This window comes from Phocoena phocoena, chromosome 8 (genome assembly GCF_963924675.1).
Source record: "Phocoena phocoena chromosome 8, mPhoPho1.1, whole genome shotgun sequence".
Classification (NCBI taxonomy): Eukaryota; Metazoa; Chordata; class Mammalia; order Artiodactyla; family Phocoenidae; genus Phocoena; species Phocoena phocoena.
The window spans coordinates 106,522,858-106,548,485 of NC_089226.1; the positions used below are offsets into that span (position 1 = coordinate 106,522,858).

General features: G+C 50.7%; 1 protein-coding gene across 1 annotated transcript in view; it reads left to right on the forward strand.

Annotated features, from left to right (window-relative positions):
• Positions 1-260: 260 nt before the first annotated feature.
• The window catches only part of ANO1 (anoctamin 1), a 158,944-nt gene continuing 133,576 nt past the window's right edge, over positions 261-25,628 (forward strand). Inside the window, exon 1 of the mRNA XM_065883194.1 lies at positions 261-318. Within this exon, the coding sequence (XP_065739266.1) occupies positions 261-318 (58 nt within the window). The remainder of the gene's footprint in view (positions 319-25,628) is intronic.

Consider the following 25,628-nt stretch of genomic DNA (forward strand, 5'->3'; position numbering starts at 1 on the left):
GGGGAGCCGGCCAGGACCCCCAGCCCAAAAAGCCGAGGGGGCGGAGCGGCGCGGCGGTGCGCGTGGGCGGTCAAGTTTGGCTCCTGCACTTGCGGCTTCGCGTGCTGCGTCTGGGGAGGCGAAGGGGGACCGTCCCCTCCCGAGTTGGGCTCGGACCCCGGCCCTCAGAGTCACTGCAGACCTCTGGGGGTGACTTCATCACCCCCTTTCCTGGACCCCGTGCGTCCGGGGCGCACCGGAGCCGGGCAGCGAGCCACGCCATGCTGGAGGGCGACATCGGCCTCGAGGGGCTGCCCCCCAAGGAAGCCCCCGCAGCTGGTGAGTATCCAGGGGCGGCGCAGGGGGGCGAGGGCCCCAGGCGTGGCGGCAGCGGCGTCGGGGACGTTCGGGGACAGCGGCTTCCCCGGGACCAAGGGGCACGCAAGGGGCAGGCGACAGGGACCCGCGTCTCCGGTGGCGGGGACCGTCCCCGGCGAGGTTTTGGGGGGGGGCGCTGACTTTGTCGGCCGCAGGTCACTGGGGGCACTCACAGACAAACTGACGGCGGACAGCTGGACCGCGGGCCGGGCGGGGCTGGGGGAGGCAGTGGCCCCCTGGCGGGCAAATGCCAGGCCTGCCGTGCGGTTTTCAATTCCTGGGAGAGCATCTCCAGCCGTGCGCGTCCGAGGCCCTCGGCAGATGGAAGGTTTTCGGATGTTTTCACAGGCGCTATTAATACACATAATATTTCCGTGCTATTCTAGAGATTTATTTGCGATGTAAAGTGACTACTCTGACTTGAAGTCATAATGGAAACTGCGGTGGAACTTGGGGGGGACAAACGAGGCTTGGACAGGAGTTGGGAGGGGGAGTCCCTGGCTTCCTTGGCCCCTCCCTGCACATAAATCACGACCCTGGCTATTTTTATACCAATAATTTTAAAATAAATGACCCAAGCAATGTTTCCTGAATGATTTTTCCCCTCCCAGTTCAGAGGTTATTAAATAAAACCTCAGAGCGGGACAGTGACAAGGGACTAGAGCGGGCACTCGGCCTTATTTAATTATACAGCTGAGTTCCAGCCGGGAGCGCCCTGGTTAGGATGCTGTGCCCTGCAATCAGAGCCACCTGGAACCAGGAGCCGCTAACTATAGCACCGAGCACTGCTTCTTTTCCCTTGCTCCTCCCTCCTCCCCCCCCATGCCCCCATCTCTTTTGGTGAGGGTGGGCTGGATTCCCATGGAGCAACTTATCCTGATGTCTGCTTCTTAAAGAGCCCCAATTTGGCTTCTTTCTAGAAATGACACTGTATACTCATCAGATTCTTCCCAGGAGGAAGAGAGAGGGGGCACTGCCAGCCAGAGGGGGGATGCCAGACCGAGGAACAGGAAGGAAGGGACAGGCTTGAGAAGTCAGCCAGAACGGTTCTGGGCACACTGGCCTGCTTGCACGAGTGGCTTCTTCCAGCTCCCGTGTGGACAGGATGAGTTCTGGAACCAGCTGCGCACAGGAGCCCCAAACTCAGCATCTGTGAGCATCTAACCAAGCCCTTGCCTCCCGCTGGGCACGGAATTAAGCACTTCACTCGTTTCATCCTCAGTCCAACCCTGTAAGCTGGGAGCGGAACCTTCCCCATTGTGCAGACAAAGAAACTGAGACCACACAGTTAGTACATGTGGCTACCAAGAGTGGAGCCCAGGATGTCTGGGTCCAGCTCCCAGGAGGCTTCTGGCTCTCCCTTACCCCACCCCAAGCAGAATCAGCCAGTGATGCCGCTGAAACAGATTCCTGCACACTAGAATGTACTAGCTGGGGGCTTGCTCTTTGGTTTTGAGAGCCTCTAAATTGCGGGGGGCGGCAGGCCATATCTCCGATGTGAGGATCGGGGAGGCTTTCCCTAACGGAGGGTCTGATCCATCAGGTCTGAGCCTCCTAGAGCAGACCTGCTGCTCCCTTCACCTGCATCTCCACTCTGTGTGGTGGGCAGGGGTCTCGCCCGCTTTCTCCTGCTCTGGGCTTTAGCAGTGACAGGTCTAAGACCCCAGGACCAGTGCCCCAGCCTCCATTCCTGGGTTTGCCACTGGGCACACTGTTCCACCACAGCTGGCATGCCAGAAATGTGGGCAAGCTCTGACAGCATCCCACTCCTGTCTAGCTCATTCGGTGTAATTAAGACCCAGAGGCTGCATCGGCGCTCGCAGGTAAATAGGAAGTAGTAAAGCCGGGGAGGTGGAGGATAGAAAGGGACCTTAGTCCTCTGCTTTGTCTCCATGCCAGGCACTGAGGCCCTGAGAGGGGACGTCCTCGCAGGGGGGTTCAGCTGTGGATAACCCAATTCTAAATCCCAGCTTTGCTGCCTGCAGCTCTGTGTGACCTTGCCCAACTTACTCAACCACTCTGTACCTTAGCTGCCAACCCAGAGGGTTTGTGAAGATGACTTGAGTGTATAGCCTTTCTGCTGGAGGGGCTCCGCTCTGTGCATGAGTACCGCCCCCACTGCTGTCATCCCCTGTTAATGCCCCCCTCCCCCTCTCCATCTTCGTCGCTACAAGCTTCCGTTCACAGACCCAGATGTGAAGTCCTACCGGATGTTCTGAGACTTATCCCAGGACCGGCTCATTCTTGCTTCCCCGGAGCAATCGATTGTTACAGATGCCACCTCCCTCTCTGCCTTCTTTAGAAGCTGCCTCGTTATTTATTAATAAGCTATTTATTCATAAGCCTGTGGTCAGCACCTCCCGCAAGGGCAGGTAGGATTAGGACGAGGTGGGGGTGGGCACCCCTTCTCCAGGACACGTCTGCCCGGCTCACTCCTGTTCATCCCCCAAAACCCTGCCGGGAAGTCCCCTCCTCTTGGAAACTAGCCTAGGTGCCTCTCTACACTGATGGCACCCTGGGCGTGGAGAGAGGAAGGGAGGGCTGGTGGGTAAAGATGGCTGTTGGTTGAGCAGTTCACTGTGTGCTGGGCGTCGTCACATGTGAGCCTCACCTACTTTATGAGATGCACACTACCATCTCGCCATCTATGGATGAGAAAACTAAGGCATGGAGAGATTACTCGAGGTCAAACAGCTGATAAATGACGGATGCAGGATCTGAATCCCAGGCGGTCTGGCTGTGCATCGTCACCGCGCCATGCTACCCGCTCAGAGAGGACGGGAGAGCTGTCCCTCCCGAAACTTTCCCTAGCCTCTTCAACAAACAGCTACAGGTAGCCTGGTACTGCGTCCTCGGGGCTTGGGACACAGCAGGGAACAAAGCAGACGCAGGCCCGGCCCTCATGAAACATTTTTGACCACGTAGGAGAATTCAATATGTCATATGTTGGCTGGTGATGTGTCCCATGAAGAAAAGCTGAATAGAATAGGGGGCGATTTTAAATAGTGTGTGCCAGGGAAGCCTTCATTGATGGGCAGCCTGGGAACGCACACCTGAAGGAAGAGCACTCGGGACAGAGGGAACAGCCAGTGCAAAGCCTCACACCTGAAGTGCCCGAAACATGCCAGTGCGCTCACGGAGTCTGGAGGGAGTGGGAGAGGCGGTCCAGATTGTGATGTGCCCCTGGCCACTGGGCTGGGTGACATGGGAGCTGCTGGAAGGGTCTGGAGCTGACCAAGGTTTGAGCGGGATCCCTCTGGCTGCTTTGGAGAACAGGCTGAGTGGGGAAGGACAGAAGCTGGTCCGGGGACTCTTGCAGTAATCCAGGCTTGAGATACTGGTGACCTGGTGCCGGGACCTGTGGAGGTCAGCCTCTGGGTATATTTTGAAAGTAGAGCCGACAGGAATTGCCCACACATCAGATGGAGGGTCTGAGAGTAAAAGAAAAATCAAAGACTGCTCCAAGATTCTTGGATTGACCTGTTTGGAGAAACAGGTATGGGTCGGGGTAGGTGAGGAGTTCATCTTTTTGTTTTTTGTTTTTTTAGTTGAGGTTAAATAGACATAACGTTTTAATCATTTTTTTTTTTTTTTAATAAATTTATTTATTTATTTTTGGCTGTGTTGGGTCTTCGTTTCTGTGCGAGGGCTTTCTCCAATTGCGGCGAGTGGGGGCCACTCTTCATCGCGGTGCGCGGGCCTCTCACTGTCGCGGCCTCTCTTGTTGAGGAGCACAGGCTCCAGATGCGCAGGCTCAGTAGTTGTGGCTCACGGGCCTAGTTGCTCCGCGGCATGTGGGATCTTCCCAGACCAGGGCTCGAACCCGTGTCCCCTGCATCAGCAGGCAGACTCTCAACCACTGCGCCACCAGGGAAGCCCCGTTTTAATCATTTTTAAGCATACAAAGAAGTGGCATTAAAGTCCACCCCGAATGTTGGGCAACCATCACTACTTTTTTTTTTTAATTGTATTTATTTATTTTGGGCTGCGTTGGGTCTTCGTTGCTGCGCGCGGGCTTTTCTCTAGCTGCAGGCAAGCGGGGGCTACTCTTCATTGTGGTACGCGGGCTTCCCATTGCGGGAGCTTCTCTTGCTGCAGAGCACGGGCTCTAGACGTGCAGGCTTCAGTAGTTGTGGCGCACGGGCTCAGTAGTTGTGGCGCACAGGCTCAGTAGTTGTGGCGCACGGGCTTAGCTGCTCCGCAGCACGTGGGATCTTGCCGGACCAGGGCTCGAACCCATGTCCTCCGCATTGGCAGGCGATTCTTAACCACTGCGCCACCAGGAAGGCCCCACTATCTACTCCTAAAACTCTTTTTTTCATCCGCAAACAGAAACTGTGTATTGATTAGGCCATAACTCTCCATTTCCCTCCCCCGACGCCAGCCCGGGGTAACCTCTGTTCTACTTACTGTTTCTATGAATCTGACTATTCTAGATACTTCACAGGAGCGAAATCACACAGTATTTGTCCTTTTGTGTCTGGCACATTTCACTTTACATGTTTTCAGGGTTCAAGGTATCAGAACTTCATTCCTTTTTATGGCTGAATAACATCCCATTGCATGTGAGACCACATTTTCTTTATCCATTCATTCAATGGACACTTGAGCTATTTCCCCTTTTTGGCTGTTGTGATTAGAGCTGCAATGAAAATTTGCATGCAAGTGTCTGTTTGTCCTGTTTTCAATTATTTTGGGTATATACGTAGAGGCAGAATAGCTGGATCATATCTTTAACTTTTTGAAGAGCCACCAAAGGGTTTTCCACAGCCACGGCACCTTTCTCTATTCCCTCCAGCAGTGCAGGAGGGTTTCTGTTTCTTCAATCCTCGCTAGCACTTGTTAGTTTTGCTTTTTTGTGTGTGTGACAGCCATCGCAGCAGCTGTGAAATGGCATCTCACTGTGGTTTTGATTTGCATTTGCCTAATGACTAATGATGTTCAGTATCTTTTCACGTGTTTATTGGCTATTTGTATATAGTCTTTGTAATATACTCAATTTCTTTGCCCATTTTTTTGTGGGTTGTTTCTCTTTTTGTTATTGAATTGTAGGAGCTCTTTATATATTCTGGATATTAAACCCTTACCAATTATAAGATATGCAAATATTTCCACTCATCCTGTAGGTTGTCTTTTCATTCTCTTGATCACGTCCTCTGATGCCCTTGTACATACAGTGAGCTTCTCTTCTGTGCTGTCATGTGGCTGATTGAGACACCTGCCTTGTACCCCTGCAGTCTGATGCATAATTCAATTCAACTTAGAGGTAGATGACTCTCTGTCTTTGGGCCAGTTACAGGGCCAGGAGCTGGAGATACAGGGTAGCCACCGTCCTTGCTCTCATGGAGTTTACAGCCTGTCTTGATTTACACTGTGGGGTACATTGTGGAAAGGTCCTGATTCTGGCTAACTAAGCTCTGTGTGCCGAGGCCACATCCATCCTACAGCCCTGCCTGCTTCACCGCAGCTGTCACTTCCTTCAGACACACAACAGGTCAGGTCTCAGGTAACTGCATCCATAATGTCTGCCTCCCTGGATGGATTCATTCTCTAGCCCCAGCACAGGGCCTGGCACGGTGGGGCTTGGTGGAGGGACGGAGGGAAGGATGATAGCTGACAGTTTTTGCCAACTCATTCTGTTTCAGGCACTGTTGTGAGCCCTTTGCATACGTCACCTCCTTTATATTCACTTGTTAAGTTGGTAATATTGTTAGTAATATTATGAGCCCCTTTTGACAGATGAGGAAACCAAGGCACAGAGACACCAAGCAACATGTCCATGCTCACACAGCCAAGGGTACCCTGTGAATCAGTCAGGGTAGATGGGGGGGACCCTAGAGTTGTGACAGCTGGCCTAGGACCAGAACTGGGCCCCCAGCTCCAGACTTGGGGTCCTCCTCAACTCATCTAACACCTCCCCAACTCTCCAAAGAGAAGGCAGTCCTCTGAGGGGGCTGGTGGGTGGGGGGGAGGTTCTGCGGCTGCTGACCGATAAGATCTTCCTCTCCAGAGCCTGCCCTTGCCTGGCGTGGGCACCCCCAGCAGCGGTCACGGCCCCCGGCTTCCAGCACCTGTGTCAGTGTTTTCATGCTGTGCAGTGAAGTATTAAAGGCCTGCCGACCCTCAGAAATCCAGCTGACGATGGCCACGGGGCCTTTGGGTAGACAAACGCCTGGTTCCTTGCATTCAGCCCTCAGAGGGCCAGCGTGCGCATAGATGTCTTGCCTGGTAATCCAGCCTGCTTTCTTTTTGCAACCCGGGGGTCACCTTTCTCCCCTCTGGGCCTTGCACTGCGATGCAGTCCAGCTGGGCTCTGGGTTCCCACACCCACGGGGCCCCACCCCCTCCAGTCAGCCGAAAGCTCCTCCCTCCAGCTGCACCCCCATTTGCCTCTGGGGGTGGTGTACAAACATTCCCGGTGACACCCAAGATTTCATCCTTTCCCTTCACACCCAGCTGGAATGATTTCTGCCCACGTACGTCCTCGGGTGTAGAATGATTTTTTAATGCATTTACACGGCACCTTCACTGCAAAAGTCTGAACACGCCGTTGGGGGTGGAAATGGAGCTGTTGATGTGAGCTGTTACAAAGAAGGCATAATTGGGCATAATTTTTATTGCATTGTGTTTCCTGGACAGAGAACGGCCGGGGTTTGGGGGTACAGGGGTAAGGCGGGTGCAGAGCAGCTCCAGGCCGTGCTCGTGTTCCTACTGCAGACTCTGCTCTTGAGGGCTCTGGGCTCCGGGCTGGAGCGGAAGCCCATGGAGCATTCCTTCCTCCTTCCAGTCCTGTCCTCAGGCCAAGGGGGCTCAGATCCCTCCCACCTCCAGGGCTTAAGCGACTCACACAGCTGTGCGTGATGCTGGCAGCCCTCCACTCAGGCCCACGTTCCGCCCTCTACCAGGTCCATCTGATGCCAGTTCCTGTGCGTGTCTCAAAGCTGCCTACGGCTCCCCGTGTCTGTGCTGCCCTCTCTTCAGTTCCACTGTTGCCTCCGCACTGGCCTGTGTCCTCCTTGCCCCCCTCCTGCCCCCTGTAGTGGACCCCCGCCAGCCCTTACCCAGCCCTGGCCCACAGGTGGGGCTCACCTGCCTCTCCGATTCCTTCTCACCTCCAGCGCTTGCCCTCAGCCTCACTGACCTTCCTATGGTCCTTCATCTCTTTCCTGCTCCCTGGGCTCTTGGCCGTTTCTTCTTCCAAGCTCCATCACCTCCTTCAGGAGGCCCTTCCTGACCCCAGTGGCATCTCAGCACCAGGCTCCTCTCCCCTGAGCACTTACACAGCTGCCCCCGTATCTGCTGCTAGCAGTATTCTATCAGTGTCACTCTCCCTGCGCTCCACAAAGTTCCAGAAGGACAGGACTTAGTTTTTTTTTTCCAATTTGATTTTGCACCACCCGTTTGTCCTTAAACCCCCAAGATCAGAGCTGGAGAAGACCCGGGGCTTGCCTGGGCCCGATCAGCGTTGCCCACTGGGGCTCAGGACACCCATGCACAGTGTTCATGCCTCAGGCGAACTCCTGGGAGTTAAGCATGCCATTGTATTTCATTTGTGTGCTATATGAAAAAGGAGTGATTTTAAGTGAAAAATACTTCACTTTGGATATTGGTATCGCACGGAAAGTTTTCCCCTTGATTGATAGATAGATGATAGATAGATAGATAGATGTATAGAGGCAGGTAGATGATAGATAGCACAACATAATGTGTTTTGTATAATGTATATAATCTCTCTATATAGAGGTAGATAAATATATATATAGGAAATTCTTTTTTTGGCTGCACTGGGTCTTCTTTGCAGCGTGTGGGCTCTTCGTTGTGGCACACAGGCTTCTCAGGTTGTGGCACTCGGGCTCCAGAGTGCGTGGGCTCTCTAGCTGAGGTGCGTGTGGGCTCTGGAGTGCGCGGGCTCAGTAGTTGCAGCTCACAGGCTTATTGCCCTGCGGCACGTGAGATCTTAGTTCCCTGACCAAGGATCGAACCCACATCCCCTGCACTGGAAGGCGGATTCTTAACTACCAGACCACCAGGGAAGTCCCATATATATATATATGAATTTTAAATTGTCATCAGGAATTCCCTGGTGGCGCAGTGGTTAAGAATCCTCCTGCCAATGCAGGGGACACGGGTTCGAGCCCTGGTCCAGGAAGATCCCACATGCTGCAGAGCAACGAAGCCCGTGCGCCACAACTACTGAGCCCACGTGCCACAACTACGGAAGCCTGCATGCCCAGAGCCCACGCTCTGCAACAAGAGAAGCCACTGCAATGAGAAGCCTGTACACCAACCGCAACGAAGAGTAGCCCCCACTCACTGCAGCTAGAGAAAGCCCCGCTGCAGCAACGAAGACCCAAAACAGTCAAAAATAAATAAATTTATAAAAATAAAATTGTCATCTGTATGACTGGTCTGGGGTTATCTTGTCTGAACTCTCATCATTATCTTGCATGACGCATTTTAAAAATCAACCAGTTGACACGGGGAGGGGGAGGGGTAAGCTGGGACGACGTGAGAGAGCGGCGTGGACATATATACACTACCAAACGTAAAACAGATAGCTAGCGGGAAGCAGCCGCATGGCACAGGGAGATCAGCTCGGTGCTTTGTGACCGCCTAGAGGGGTGGGATAGGGAGGGAGTGAGGGAGATGCAAGAGGGAGGAGTTGTGGGGATATATGTTTATGTATAGCTGATTTACTTTGTTATAAAGCCGAAACTAACCCACCATTGTAGAGCAATGATACTCCAATAAAGATGTTAAAAAAAAAATCAGCCAGCTGATTTCGTATGTTCGTGACCTGTGTCTGCATGACGGCTCAGCGTTGGGTTCACTCTTCACCAGCTCTTCCCCACCAGAAACACATGGCAGACGTGAGCAAGGCTCCTGCCCAGTCGGTTACAGTTGGGTAATTGTCACCACTGTTACTCCGTCTCTGTTTAAATAATTTTTTCTTTTACAGCAGTTTTAGATGCACAGAATCATTGCAGAGATAGTACAGAGTTCCCGTATAACCCACAGCTGTTTCCCCCGTTGTTAACATCTTGCGTTATTACGGTACATCCTCACAACGCACCAACCAATATTGATATGTTATTATGAACTGAAGTCCACACTTTATGCAGACTCCTTGGTCCTTTTACCTGACGTCCTTTTCTGTCCCAGGATCCCATCCATTTAGTTTTCATTTCTCCCTAGGCTCCTCTTGGCTGTGACTCTTTGCTTTTGATGACCTCGGCAGTTTGGGGGACGACTAATGCAGTTGTTTTGTGGATGTACCTCAGCTGGAACTTTCTGTCATGATGAGACTGGGATTGTGGGTCTGGGGGGAGGACCACAGAGGGGAAATGCCTTCTCATCCCATCGCATGAGGGCATACGCCATCAACACGGCTGGTCCCTGGGATGCTGCTTGCTCACCTGGCTGAGGTGAGGTGTCAGGCTTCTCCTGTGTGAAGTTACTCGTTTCTTTTTTTTCACATTGGTGGTTGAGGTTCTAGAGATTTCTTAATGAGCTATCGATTTTAGATTATAGCCATCAACTTATGAAACCATCTTAAGCTGAATTTACTAAATTTTTATCATATGTGAGCTCTTTCTTAATTAGTATTTTAACATCAGCGGTCCTTCCACCACCGACAGGTGAGGTTACATATTAAACAGTATGTGACTAAGAATACAAACAATTTAAAACTCTCGCTTGGCCAAAGCTCCAAGAGTTGCTAGCAGTGTCCAGCTGAGCCATAAATCGAGTCTTGACCTCAACTGACCACCTCACTTCCATACAGAGGCCTCCAACTTCCATCTCAAGGGGGAAACCTTTAAATAATTATATCACTGATTTTAATAAATAGCCATTAGAACAGGTGTTTTTCTGCCCTTAAAGAGGCTAATGAATGTCCTGGATCCCTTCCAGAGAACCCAGAATGAGAAATCCAGGTCCAACCCCCTCACTTTCCTGGTGACAGAAGGAAACTGGAGCTCAGAGAGGTTGAGTGATATTCCTAAAGTCACACAGCACTTTGGTGACAGAGATGGGACCAGAGCTCTTGTTTGCTTACTCCAAGTCTGGTGCTCTCTCCCCTCTTCTCAAATCTAAGGAGGAGGTTAGAGTCAAAGGATGATTAACTATGAAAGTCCCTTGAGGAGGCCACATTGGAGGCCAATCTTTGACAAGTCCAGCACCAACTGTGTTTCCTGCTGCCTTAGAAGAGACACCTGTGTCTTGTGTCTTTGGCTGGTGCCAGATGAAGTTCAACCTCTAAAGGACAGTGAGTCTAGAGAATGCATGCAGCTCCTCGAGGGCTGGGGTCCTGGGGGGTGGATGACGCCCACATGCTGAAAGGCACGAGGGCATGAGACCTGAACTCAGGCTCCCTGGGAGGCGGGTGGTGGGTGGAACCACCTGCAATGTTTAAATGTCTGCTCCTATCACTGTTCTTTTGGGCGGGGAGGAGAGGAATAGCCATTGTATTTGAATCTTTATGAACTTGCCATGCCCACAAGGAGAACATGGATGGCCCCCAAAGCCTTACCTGGGCTGGTTCACATTCCACCCTTAATTCTCCTTTGTCCTCCCATCCCTCAAATAAAAGATTATAGCCAGTTTATACCTGTGGATAAAATATAAGAAAATAGCAAAAATTAACATCAAGATGAAAGGGAAAAAAATGAAGGAAGCCAAAGGTGGAGCCAGAGAAGAGTGAGGACTGAGACCAGGTAGAGTTCGCCTCAGGCTCTGGACCCGCTAGTCTTACCAGCCACAGAGCCACAAAATGAAAGTCTACTGGTGGCTCAGGAAAGGCTGTCCCCCAGCCACCCCAGATGGCAGCCCCGGGCCTTTGCACAAGCAGCCTCCTCCCCTGGAGCCCTCTTTTTCTATCTCCTTCTCATCTCTGGCCTTCGATGTCATCTGACGGAGACCTTTTTAGCCTTCTCCATCCCACTGGGGGTGCCCGTTACCCCCACTCCTAACACCAGCCCCTCTCCTTTGTAGCTCCGAGCACATGTCTTAATTAGATGTTGTAAACTGAGGTGTAATCCACATAGAGTAAAACGCCCAGACCTCAAGTGCACGGTGCCATCAGATTTAACACAACTTCCTATGCTTGTATAACCTATATCCCGCTAAGAAATGAAATAGTCCTGTCGCCCCCAGAAAGTGGCCTCACACCTGTCCTCCATCAGCCCCCCACCCCCACCACCAAGGACTAATTCTGCCTGTTCTAAACTTCCTATAAAAGAAAGCATAGGGTGAGGACTCCCCCGTGTCCAGCTTCTGGTGCTGTCATGTGGAGCAGTAGTGGGTTTGATGCTGGGTACATCCCATCACGTGGATGGACCACAGCCTGCGTATCCATCCTCCTGGAAGGATTGGTTGTTTCCAGTTTGAAGCCTTTATGAACGGAGCTGCAAAGAGCAATGCTTTTTATGAGCATGTTTTCATTTCTCCAATAAATGCCTCCAGCTGGAATACGGGGGTCATATGAGGAAAAGTGTGTTTAACTATTTAAGAAACCGACAAACCGTTGGCCAAAGTGCTCCCCATTTTCCATCCCCCCAAGTAGGGTCTGAGAATCATAATTTGGTCTGATTTATTGGACTTATTGACTATCTGCCCCTCCTCCTCCACTGATGTAAAGACCAGGTAGCCCAGGATAGCATCTCTTGTGTGTCCTGAATCCTCAGCATGCCCACAGTGCCAGGCACATAGTAGGTGCTCAGTAAACATTTGCCGAATGAATGAATTCCCCCTTCTACAGCTCTTTTCTGATGCTAATTGTCCAAGGACCTGTGTGTCTTGCTGAGGATCAAGTGGGCCCGAGTCCCCACCCTTTTGTGAAAGTGGAGATAGTGAGAGTCTGAGTGAGGGCTCTCCCACGTCCACTTGGAGACACCTGGGGGGTGTCTGATAACAGTGTGAAGGGTTTCCTCAAGGACAGAGGGCAGGGGAGTCCCAAGTGTCCTCCATACAGCCCAGCCACAATTGTTGTGTTCTGAAAAGGCTCGGGGTCGGGTGTAACCAGATGCTCACCTCTGCCAAAGTGAAATCTCAGGAAGGCACTTACAGAGAACTCCCGGCGGGCTCTCCATGACAAAACCTTTGTAACTGAAACTCAGCCAGATTACCTGCTGGATGCAGATATTAAAATGGGGTCAGAGCGACGCAAAATGAGCCCTTGGGGAGAAAATGGATCGGCACAAGCAGCTCGAAGTCTCGTTTGTGTGTTTGGGCTAGTCTTGGAGGAAGAAAATGAAATGTGTCACCGCTCCTGGGAGAAAGCTTATCAGTGTGTTCTCAAGAGATAGGCCTGCTTCCCAGGAACCCGAAAATCACATCAGGTGATTAACAAGCATCTTCAAAGAAAGGGCCTAGTAAGCACATGAAAAGGCCCTCAAGTTCATTAGTCATCAGGAAATGCAAAGTGAAACCACAGCTCGATGCCATCATATACCCATCAGAGGGGCTAAAATGCAAAACGCAGATGATGCCAACCTCGGGCCAGAGCGCAGGGCCAAGGTGCTCTCACGGGCTGCTGGCGGGAGTGGGAGTTGATACTGGAAACTCAATAGTTGGGAGTCACTGTTGCTGAACCAAGCAGACTTGGTGCCCAGCGGACCTCTCCCCACGGGACTCAACTGAGACGCACGCCGCCCTTGGTTGTCCAGAGACACAGATAAGGGTTCCTCGCAGTACTCTTCACGATGGCCCCAAATCATGACCCCCCAGATGCCCACCAGCCCTGCGACAGATACACACCCGTGGTCCTTTCCCACCATGGAGCCCTCTACATCCCTGGGGTGAACCGCCCACAGCTGCTCCCAACATGGGGAGGAATCACCAAGGTCGCAATGAACATAGGAGGCCAGACACTAAAGAGCGCACACTGTAGGCTCCCACTTATAGAATGAACAGAACTCCATCCAGCCCCGTTTATAGGACACACAACAGCAAAATGCATCTGTGAAGACAGGAATCGGGATAGCGGTTTCCCTTCGGGGGTCAGGAAGGGGGCTTCTTGGTGCTGGCCACATGCAAGTTTTGTTACCAAAAATGTTATCATGTGTGCGTGTGTGTGTGTGTGTGTGTGTGTGTGTAGCTCCTATGAGATGTTTTTAAGACATCAGGAGAGGGTAATGGCAGAACTCACCTCTGCTTCAAGCCACCTAAAGCAGCTCTGCAGGAAAGCATTCTCACTGACCATGTAATTCCGCCATGGAATTATGACCTGGCTTCTGTCTTCAAGGGGTACCCTGAGTTGAGCTTAGCCTGCTGCCAATCCCCCCACAAGGGTGAGAGACCAATGCCAGGGCAGTTAGAACAAATGTCGGGCAGCTTCTGGGGGCTTCTCCTACAGTGGTCTGTAGAAGGGCTTTGGTCAGAGACCTCCTTCTCTTGTACAACACCAGTCTGAGAAACCCGGACTCGCTCCTTATCAAGCAAGAAGTTGGCATGCATTTTAAGTGGTGTGTCCAGTAAACTAAGAAGTCTATACTAGTGGGAGGTTAGAGATGAGAAAACTGCCAGGCCCTTGAGTTCGTGAAAGAGAACAAGTTGACGATGATGAAGTCACCACTCAGAGCCCCCATAAGAAGTACGTTATTTATCTTGCACTGCATAACAGACAACCTCAAAACCTTGTGTCTTAATGCGTATTTATTATCTCAGGTTCTCTCCGTGTCTCAGAAATTCAGGAACAGCTTAGCTGGGTGATTCTGGCTTGGGGATCTCTCGTGAGGTTGTGGTCAAGATGTCATCCAGGTTTACAGGCATCTGAAGTTTGTCTGGGGCAGGAGGGTTGACCTCCAAGCTGGCACGCTCACAGGGCTGTTGGCAAGAGCCTCAGCTCCTCACCACAGGAACCTCTGCACAGGCTGCTTGAGCAGCCTCACAACATGGCGGCCGGCTTCCCCAGGGCAGGTGGTCCAAGAGAGAGTGAGGAAGAGGCCGAAATGCCTCTGGTGACCTAGTTTCAATAGTTCCATGCTGTCATTTCTACCTTATTCTGTTGGTTAGAAGTGGGTCACTAAAGCTCAGTCCACACTCAAGTGGAGGGAGATTAGGCTCCCTTCTGAGTAGAGGATCTCAAAGAATTCGATGACATATTTTAAAGCCACCACAGCAAAGGCCTAGGGACAGCAGTGTTCTGGGGGCTTCATTCAGCTTAGACTCTGTGACCCACTGTGGGATGGCACCAACGCTCCCTAGGCCCACCCACTTAGAAAGTGGCCTCAGCCGGCTGTACCTCAGGGGCCTAAGACCTCCTGGGTGTCGGCCGCCACGTCCTCACTCTGGATATCATGCTCACTGTCCTCTAAGCATCACACACCTAGAAGCCAGGCTCCTGGGACCACACCCATCCTCTCCCATGAGTTGATGGTAGCATCATTTTTTTGAAGCAATATGACATTCAAAAATGAGCCTTCAATTTTATAAAGTCTCAAGTAGCCAATTCTTTTCTTTTTTAACAATGTTGTGACAGTTTCAGGTGTAGAGCAAAGCGACCCAGCCACACATATCCATGCATCCATTCTCCCCCAGACTCCCCTCCCACCCAGGCTGCCACATAACACGGAGCAGAGCTCCCTGTGCTACACAGTGCGTCCTTGTTGGTTATCCTTTTTGAATATAGCAGTGTGTACATGTCAATCCCTAACTACCCCTTCCCTCCACCCTTCCCCCCCTGCCAGTAACCATAATTTCATTCTAAGTCTGTGAGTCCATTTCTGTTTTGTATCATTTCTTTTTTGATTCCACATATAAGCGATATTATATTTGACTTTCTCTGTCTGACTTACTTCACTCAGTATGACAATCTCTAGGTCCATCCATGTTGCTGCAAATGGTATTATTTCATTCTTTTTTATGGCTGAGTAGTATTCCATTGTGTATATGTATCACATCTTCTTTATCCAGTCCTCTGTCAATGAATATTTAGGTTGCTTCCATGTCTTTCAGGTAGCCAGTTCTGATCACGAGTGCCTGGTCACATCTGCTAAGGTTTTGGCAACGGGGCAGGCTCATTCCATGATTGCCAGGACACTGCAGGAAAAATCAGTCCCTCATCCTCCAGAAGACTGGCCCAGGCTTGTTCACAGGCAGTAGCCAGGTCCAGGATAGAGTGAGGGCACACGGAGGCCCGGTGAGGTCCGTCACGTTGTCTCATTCCATTGGCCAAACCAAGTCACAAGGCCAGGCCAGGCTCAAGCTACAGAAACACCCTCTTCCTCGTGACGGGATGCACTGCAAAGTGGCGTGGCAAAGGGTGAAGCTACAGGCCAGGGTGGGAGAATCGTGGCCTCCTGCAATCCGCTTCATTTGTGACCTTCTTAACTTGATGCTGAAGAAGACATTGGCTAGAACTCAACATCTCTGCCTGCCCAAAACTCTTAAACGAACAAAAAGGACACCTTCATAACAGGGTTAGGAATATGTATTTCAAGCCAGGAGCCAACATCACATTGAATAGTGACATGTTAAAAGTGGTCTCATGAAAGTTGGGAACAAGTCAAGGATGCTGTGATCAGCTCTATTAATTATCAATGTCCTGAAAGTTCTAGAATGTGCTATTAGGCAAGAAAATTCAATAATAATTATAGGTATTGAAAGAGGGATATAAAATGGTCACTGACTGAAGGTGATATGATGACCTACCTGAAAAACCCAAAGTATCAGCTCAAACATGGTTCGAACTAACAGGACAGCTCAGCCAGGGAGTCAGATGCTAACAGCTCTCCAGAGTAAATGTGTGGCCAAATCAGGTGCAACTGCTGGAAATTACAGTGGAGAAAGAATCCAATACAAAAGAGCAAGGTGGGGAGTGTGAAATAGAAATACTCTAGGAATAAATTTTAAAGGAATAAAATACCAATATGAACAAAAAAGTAAGTTCTACTGAGGGACAAAGGACGGAAGGAAGGATAGATGGATGGATGGGTACATGAATGGATGGAGGATGGGTGGATAGATGGTTCGATAGATGGACTGATGGATGGAAGGAAGGAAGGAGGTTTGTACAGATGGATGATGTATAGATGGATGGATGGATGTTGGATGGCTGGCTGGCTGGATGGGTGGGTGGAGGATGGAGCAAATAAGATAGATGTTTATGCTCCAATTCTAGAAACATATCCTAAGGAACTGATTGAGTAGGAGTTGGGCAACGACTGTTTTGTGCAGAACGGTGAAAAGTGTTTGGAAACAGCCTAAGTGCTCATCAGTGAGGGGTGAGGTACAACCTGTGGACGCCCCACGAGGAAAACCTCCTCCTCCCTCCTGAAACCTTCCCCCTCCCCAAGAGCTCAGCAAGGGTTCCGCCCATGCCACCCCCACCCCGCAGCCCCGCAGGTCCTCCCATGGGCCCCGCATCACATGGTATTGTCATCACCCTCCCATCTACTCAGCTTCATCTCCTTCAGGACAAGGTATTCTCCTGCCTCGTCAGCCAGAAATTTGTTGAGCGTCTGTTTTGTGCTGGGTGTGGGGTTTACAGTGATGAGTAAAACCAACACAGAACACAGTTAAGTGACAAGAGAGAAAAAGGAGCAGATTATAAGATGCCATCACTATGAATAATTATAATGGCTAAGATGTGTGGTACATGATTGCACACCAGATGCTCTGTGTGTGCCTTACCGAGCAGGTGCTACTACCTCCTCATTTCCGGAGGAGAGGACAGTGACAGGCACACAGTTAGGAAGTGGTGGGGTCAGGTTCCATGCACTTTGCAGTGTTCCAGGCCACCTCTCCACTGGATGCGCTAGGAATAAAACCTGTTGAGACGTTACGTGGCATCCTCTGGGACTTCGGGCTTGTAACAAGGGCTTCTCCATCGTTCCGTCTTTAAAATATATCATGGAGCAACAGACCTTTCCTTTTTGTGACTTCCCTGGTTTCTTTTAAACCTAAAAAATAATCTTTCAGTGCTGCTGGGAGAGGTTTAACATATGGTCCCAAGGAAGGCCAACGTTCACCAGCAGGTCTGTGAACAGCCTTTGACTTGTGGAATCAGAATTGGTGGCAAAAAATTCTCACCATGAGTGTATTCTGATTGTCGCTGCTGGTTCTCGAGTATCTCTTTTGTGCTCAGAACTTTATTATGGGTTTATTATCTGGTTTACTCCTCACAGCATCCCTGAAAGGTAGATATCATTCTACACTGGAAACGTGGTTCAGAGAGGTTAAGTAAACTGGCAAACGTCACACAGCTTGTACCAATCTCTCAGAGCATGAGGCTTCTCTTTGCCAGTTTCAGAGTCAAGGAGGAGGTGACACGTTGCTTAAAATGTCAATGAAAAAAAAAAAAGGTTTGTTGGCACACTGTCCTAGATTATTCTAGGAACGTCTGTGAGAAATTCCTACCGTTTGAAATCTCCACTTCTTAGGGAGTCAGCCAAACATGGCCTCACTGTTGATCTTCAGAAGCATATTTTTAGTGTGAGGTGGGTTGTGTTTATTTTTTTGATGGATAGCAAAAATGAGATTTCTATAAATAAAGCCGTGGCTTTCCCCCCACCCTTCTCATTTTATTTCCTGCGCACGGTTCACAAGTGAGTTGACCAATCAAATGAGGTTACCAACTCCAAAGAACTCAAAATGGAAAGTTCCCATGAGTGACAGAGAAGGGACAGTATCGGTCTTTAAAGAGCTTCTCCATCTGGAGCACCACGAGGTGTTTTTCCACGCCTTGTTAAGAGCGAGCGTCAGTCTGTCCGGGAGTGCAGTTTGATACTTTTAATGATAATTATATGATGAGACTACCGGTTAAGGACTGTTTCTTTTTAACTGGAAGCAACCCACTTTTTGAATTGGAAAGCAGAGTAGACCAAGTGATAAATCCACTTCCATTTTTCAATCTGTAAAACTGCTCGTGCCAACGTGGGATCCTGAAGCACCCATAGCCCCCAAGACTTGGGCTGCTCTGAGATCTGGTTTCTAAGGATCCAAGGTCGGGCCCACAAGGGAGTTCCCTCCCAATACAAGGCACCCGAGCCCCCTTGAAACCACGGCCATGGGAGACCCTGTGCAAACCCTCAACAGACGTTAAGGGAGGCTTTTGCAGGAGCTCTTGCCTGGCACTGCCATCAATTAAGAAACCAAGGATGATGTTTGGTGGAACTCTTTGGAGACTACTTACACTTGGCATTTTCAGTTCTTACTCATATGGAGACAAGCCCGAGTCCCTAATCCTGCCTACGCATCCCCTGAGCCACCTCATCTCTACCTGCAGGGCAGCTCCTCACCTGTGCACATAGCCTAGCACATCGCAGATGCTCCGGGAGTTTGCATCCAATCTGGTACCCAAACTCTCTCCTACACGAGTATGCGTCCCAATTGCCAGCCTTGCTCTCTCCCTCCGCCATCACATTTTAGCCCCACAGGCTTCTTCCTGCCTGCCTGTGATTTCCCTGTATTAACTCAACCCTTGTGTGGCCCCACCTCCCTTAAATGAACTTGCCAAGTCCAAGGACGGCACAGGTAGGGGCCGGTGTCCACACCTACCTCGGAAGTTAGCCCAGCATGCATCTTGCTTGCCTACCTCTCTCCTCAGTTCTGCTCTCTGCCCTGACTCCAGTGCACCTACCCTTTCCTACAAATTCTGATCCTTTGAAGAGCCTTTAGCTCTGTTATTATTATTATTGCAAAAAATAGATAAAATTTCCCCTGCAGCCCATCTTTAAACGGACATTGCAGTAGTGTTAACTGGATACACACTGTCGTACAGCAAATCTATCGAACTTTTCATCTTGCTGAACTGAAACTCTTGCACTAATTGGACGGCTCTCCTTTCCCCTTCCCCCCAGCCCCAGGCACTCACCATCCTATTCTCTGTTCCTAAGAGTTTATCTGTTTTGGTTGCTTCATAAAAGTAGCATCACGTAGTATTTGTCTTTTTGTGACTGGTTTATTTCACTGAGCATAAGGTTTTCGAGGTTCATCCACACTGTTGCATGTGTCAGAATGTCCTTCATTTTTAAGGCTGAATTACCTTCCATCGTGTGGACGGACCAGATATTCTTTATCTATTTGTCCGTCAGTGGACACTTGGGTTGCTTCCAACTCTTAGCTATTATGAACAGTGCTGCAATGAACACGGGGGTGCAAATATCTCTTTGAGACCCTGCTTTCACTTCTTTGGGGGATATACCTGCAAGCAGGATTGCTGGATCACATGGTAGCTCTATTTCTAATTTTTTGAGGCACCTCCATACTGTCTTCCATAGTGGCTGCACCGTTTTACGTTCCCATCAAGAGTGCACAGGAGGGCTTCCCTGGTGGGCGCAGCGGTTGAGAGTCCGCCTGCCGATGCAGGGGACGCGGGTTCGTGCCCCGGTCCGGGAAGATCCCACATGCCGCGGAGCGGCTGGGCCCGTGAGCCATGGCCGCTGAGCCTGCGCGTCCGGAGCCTGTGCTCTGCAACAGGAGAGGCCACAGGAGTGAGAGGCCCGCGTACCGCAAAAAAAAAAAAAAAAAAAAAAAACGTAAAAAGAGTGGACAAGAGGTACAATTTCTCTACATCCTCAACGACGTGTTATTTCCTGGTTTTTGACAGTAGCTACCGTAATGGGTGTGAAGTGATATCTTGTGCTTTTGATTCGCATTTCCTTGATGATTAATGCTGTTGAACATCATTTCACATGCTTACTGGCCATTTGTATATCTTACTTGAAGAAGCGTCTATTCAAGTCCTTTGCCAATTTTAATCAGATTCTTTTGGTTTTGGATATTGAATTGAGGAGTTCTTTCTGTCGTCTGGATGTGAGCCCCTCATCAGATACATGGTTTGCAGATATTTTCTCCCCTTGTGTAGGTTACCTTTCACCCTACGGATGGTTTCTGTGGTGACATAGAAGTTTCAAGATTAATGTAATCCCACTTGTTTATATTTGCTTTTGTATAGCCTGTGCTTTTGGCGTCATTTGCAAGAAATCATTGCCAAACCCCACGTCATGAAGATTTCCCCCTATGTTTTCTTCTAGGAATTTTATAGTTTCAAGTCTTTCGTTCAGCTCTTTGATCCATTTTGAGTTAATTTTTGTAGATGGTGGAAAGTCAGGGTCCAGGTTCACTCTCTGGCATGTGGAGATCCAGCTTTCCCAACCCATTTGTTGAAGGGATTGTCCTTTGCTCCACTGCATTCGGTGGTTCAACCACATGGTCTTGTCGAGGATGGTTTGACCGTATATGCAAGGGTTATTTCTGGATTCTCTATTCCGTCCCATTGGTCTGTGTGTCTGTCTTTCTGCCACCATCACCCTATTTGTGAGCCATTAGCTCTTTTTAAAGGGTGTGGTATTTGCCTTCGTCTTTAGTGATATGCGCCTTAAGCTGCTTCCACTTTTCCTCCAACTTTGAATGAAGCAAGTGCCCTTCAGATTTGGTGGCAGGTGATGACCACAGAGACCTTACAAAGGGAGACTGTGCCAAGTGCTCTCCTGAGCGCTGTCGGGTCACTGTCCGTAGTGGAACCTCCCCCAGTCTCCCCTGCCCAGGAGCCGAGACACCGCCTCCAGGAAGCCCACGTGAATGCAGCACTCAGCATCCCACATCCTGCATATCTCAGTGAGGGAAGATCAGGCAATTGCGGGAGAGCGTGGCCCAGCCACAGAGTCTCCAGCAAGATGAGGTCGCGTTCCACAGGCAGCGAGCCACGGGCGCCTGGCGCCCAGACAGCCCTCTTGGATCCAAACGCCACAGGCGTTTCCCACGCGCAACCCAGACATCTGGAAATGATGACGTGGCCCTGGCAGGTTTCATTATTTCCTTCTCTTAACACGCAGAAGAATTCACGCCAATTGGGGACCAAAGGACCAAAGGCCTGTGGAACAGCCAGCATGAGTCTCAACAAGCCAGGACCCACTGATGGGGAGGGTCTTGTTCAGGGCAGGGACTTTGTCCGAGGGACTTCTGAGCCTCCCTGGATGCAGCTCTTTCTCAGGAGAGCCACAGCTCTGCCGGGATAGTGGCTAGAAGTCTCCACCGATGCCAGTGAGGCTTCAGAAGGGACATGGGCTGCACCCAAGGAAGGGACAGGGTCTGCTTCCTGCAGTGGGACTGACAGTTACTCCTCCCGGTGCTCCAGTGTCCCCAGGTGTGAGGTGGGGTCGGAGGGCGCCCCTCGAGGGGGTTGGTTGCGAAGTGAGTGCAGATAAGCAAACTGCATAAATCCTGCTTTTATTATTATCTTCCCTGGAACATTAGAAAGCCCCTGCTCACTCATACGCCTTCCAGAAGGAGATCCGGGAATAACCTCTGCAGCTCCTGTCCAAAGATTTGAGCCTTAGGATTTTCCTTGGATGTCACAGAAGTTAGGGAGGATTGCACGTCAGGTCTGTTTTTCCCCTTAAAGGAAAATGCATTAGTCAGCCAGGGCCACCATGACAAAGTCCTAGAGTCTGAAAAGCGTAAACAGCCAGATTGACTGTCCCCAGTCCTGGAGGCTGGAATCCGAGGTCCAGGTGTGGGCAGGGCTGGTTCCTCCTGAGGCCTCTCTCCTCGGCGTGTAGCCGGCCGACTTCTCCCTGTGTCCTCACATGGCCGTCCCTCTGTGTGTGTCTGTGTCCTGATCTCCTCTTCTTATAAGGACACCAGTCACATTGGACTAGGGCCCCACCCTAGTGACCTCATTTTACCTTAATCGCCTCTCTAAAAACCTGGCTCCAGACACAGCCACTCTCTGAGGTGCCGGGGGTCAGGACTCCAAGGCAGGAATTTTGAGGGGACACAATTCAGCCCGTAACATGGAGCTTTGGTCTCAGCCACACAGCCAGGGACCCCTACTGCTCCCCGTTCCTGCCCACTTGCCCAGATTGTTTCTTGGTGCCTGCAGGTTTGCGGTCTCTGCAGGCTTTGCCCGGGTCCTCCTGCGGGGGCCTCTGATACGGCTGACCAAGCTAGCGGTATCTGTCTCTAGGTCTGAGTTTCTCCGTCATCACAGGGGACCGTCTGCACTGCAGGGTCATGGGAGGGAAAGGAAAAGGGAATCAGACAAGCTGGGGAAAAGGCCCTCTGGCTTCCATCTGTAGGTGAGGGCGGGCAGCCAGCGTGGCCCACAAAGACCCTGCCGGTGCTTGGCTGAGCCCCAGTTGCCTTCCAGAAGTTGCTCTGCGGGCCTCAAGGAAACCGTCATGAGACAGACAGATAGACAGACGGGCACCCAAGCAACAACAGGATAGATCAGGAGGGGCCCATGGGCCCCTTGCCTGTCCCTCCAGCACAAGCCCCTCGCTCCCACCTCGGGCCCTGGTCTTTGCTGTCCCTCCTGCCCACGTCCCGCTGCACATCCTCAGCCACCTCCGCCACCGCCCACCCGCGCGAGGCCCCTCCTCTCCTCCTGGGTCCACAGCTGGTCTGGCTGTGGTTCACTACACTCTGCGTTCTTGGCGGGTATTAGTATTCCCTCCACTGGGATGTAAGCTCCCGGGGGCGGGGGCTGTCCTGCTCACTACCCACTCCCAGTGCCTCGACACCCGTCTGCAAATGGTGACACCTGTCTGCTCTGTGAATGTGGGCTGAAGTTACCGGGACAGGGACATTCGGGGTGAGCAGGGGGAGGAGAGTCTGATGGAGTGTGTTGGGGGGAATCCCAGGAAGGCATCCTGGAGGAAGTGATAACCTCCAGAAGAGCAGGCGTTACTCAGGTGGAAAGGCTCAGGAAGGGTGTTCCAGGCGGAGGGAACAGCATATGCAAAGACCTGGAGGGGAGAGAGCAGGATGGAAGAACTGGAAGACACAGAGCTCAGCTGGGGGTGGGCGAGGGGGTGACCTGGAAGAGTTACGCAGGCCTTGGGACACCCAGCACCTCACCATACACCCCCACCTGTGTCTAACCCTGCAGCTCATAGACGAGCACTGATGGGCTTCTGACACCCACTGCAGCCACCGCCCTGGCACGTGCCAGCTGCCCACACACCTAGGGTGCAGGAACCAGAATCTTCTCACTTCCCCCACTCTGGTGCTGGGGAAATGTCCTTCATCCATTTTCCAAAGAAAAAATTTCTTTTCCCCTTTCCATATAGCTGGAAGGCCTAAGGTAGACAATACATCACAGGGGTATTTTTTAGGTGTTTCCAAACTTTAGCACTTTAAAAACATAAATATTTAAAGAGGTTCACCATTTGCCTCATCGATGAAAGGCTGAGAGATGTATTCTTAGATCACTTCCTAAAAATTAGCAGAGCACAGAGTGCTGACTCATTTGTGCACCTCAAAGTTTCAACAGATGCTTCTGTTGTAAACAGAATTGTTGCCTGCTGGAGATATTTTTATTGGGATTGGTATCTACTCGTCCATCCATTTGTTTATAAATTTATCCAACCATCTGTCCATCCAACCATCCATCCATCCATTTGTCCATGTATTCATCCATCCATCCATCCATCTATCCAACCCTCCATCCTTCCATCCACCTCTCCATTTGCCCATATATTCATCCATCCAACCATCCATCTATCCAACCCTCCATCCTTCCATCCAACCATCCATCTATCCAACCCTCCATCCTTCCATCCAACCATCCATCTATACAACTCTCCATCCTTCCATCCAACCATCCACCCATCCAACTCTACATCCAGCCATCCAGCCTTTCATTCACACTTGGTACTGTGGTCCCACCAGAGAACAAGACCATCCCCTGGCCTCAAAGAGTTCACAATCTAGTGGGGAAGACGGAAAACAGGCAGCAATATTACATATATTTCCAACTGGAAGGGGTGTAATGAAGAAAAAGGAAGGTGCTTTGAGAGTTTATACTAGAGGAATCTGACCCAGCTTGGGATCAGGAAAACCTTTCCCAAGGAAAAAACAAACTTAAGCTGGAACCTGAAGGATGAGGAGTTTGCTCTGCAATAAGGTAGAGAAAGTGTTTTAGGTGGTGGGAAGAGCAGGCACAAAGGCCCTGAGGCAGGTAAGTGTTTGGCATGTTCAAGCAACTGAAACAAAGTCAGAGAAGCTGTGGCAGAGTGATCCAAGGCTAGAGAGGCCAAGAGGGGCTCAATCATGCTGTCTTCACGACCACATTATGAATTTGGACTTGATCTTAAGAGCACATGAGAAGCCAGGGAAGAATCGCAAATAGAGGAGGGCTAGGACCAGATTTGCCTTTTAAGTCAAGTTTTAACTGAATATACCATATGTAGAGAAAAGTGCACACGTCCTAAGCGTATGCTAATTAGTCAGCTCAGGCTCCCATAACAAAATACCATAGGCCAGGGGGCTTAAACAGTAGACATGTATTTCTCACAGTTCCGGAGGTTGGAAGTCCAAGATCAAAGTCCAGCAAGGCTGGGTTCTGGTGAGAGCTCCCTCCCTGGCTTGCAGACAGTCACCTTCTTACTGTGTCCTCACAGGGCCTTTCTTCTGTGTCTCTCTGGTGTCCCTACAGGACTAGAGCACCACCCTTGAGGTTAATGATCTCATTTAACTTTAATTCCCCCCTTAAAGACTCTGTCTCTGGGACTTCCCTGGTGGTCCAGTGGGTAAGACTCCATACTCCCAATGCAGGGGGCCCGGGTTCGATCCCTGGTCGGGGAACTAGATCCCACATGCATGCTGCAACTAAGGAGCCCGCATGCCGCAACTAAAGATCCCGTATGCCTCAACAAAGATCCTGCGTGCCACAACTAAGACCCAGTGCAGCCAAAATAAATTTAAAAACAGCCTCTGTCTCCAAATACAGTCACGCTGGGGTTAGGGCTTCCACATGTGCCCTTCCACATGTGCCCACATTTGAGAACAACACAATTCCGCCCACAGCAGTACAACTCAATGGATTTTCATAAAGGGGATGCACTCAGGTAACTGGTACTCAGGAAAGAAAAAGAATGTGACCTCCATATCCTCTCCATGACCCCTTCCAGTCCGCCCCACCCCCAGCCGTGACAGAAGCTTGCTGGAACATTTTGCCTGGTTTTGAATCGTTACCAGCGGAATTGGGCAGCAAACACTCCAGCACCTGGCTTCTTTGGCTCAGCATGTGCTGTGAGCCATGTCCTCGTAGCCCCTGTGCCATATGCAGCTCATTCATTTCATTCCACGTGTTCCCGGTGGTCCTGCTGCAGGCAGCGGGCTGAATTGAGGGCTGTGGAGAGCAGGGCTGCTTCCTCTGGGCGTTCCGTGAGGGCTTTGGGTGAACACGTGAAAGCATCTCTGTTGGGAGTGGAATCGCTGAGTCAAAGGTGTGCTCAGATGGGGCTCTAGTAGATTATGCCTCGACACTTTCCAAAATCGCTCTACAAGTGATGCTCCCACCAGCACTGGCTACGGCAGCCGGG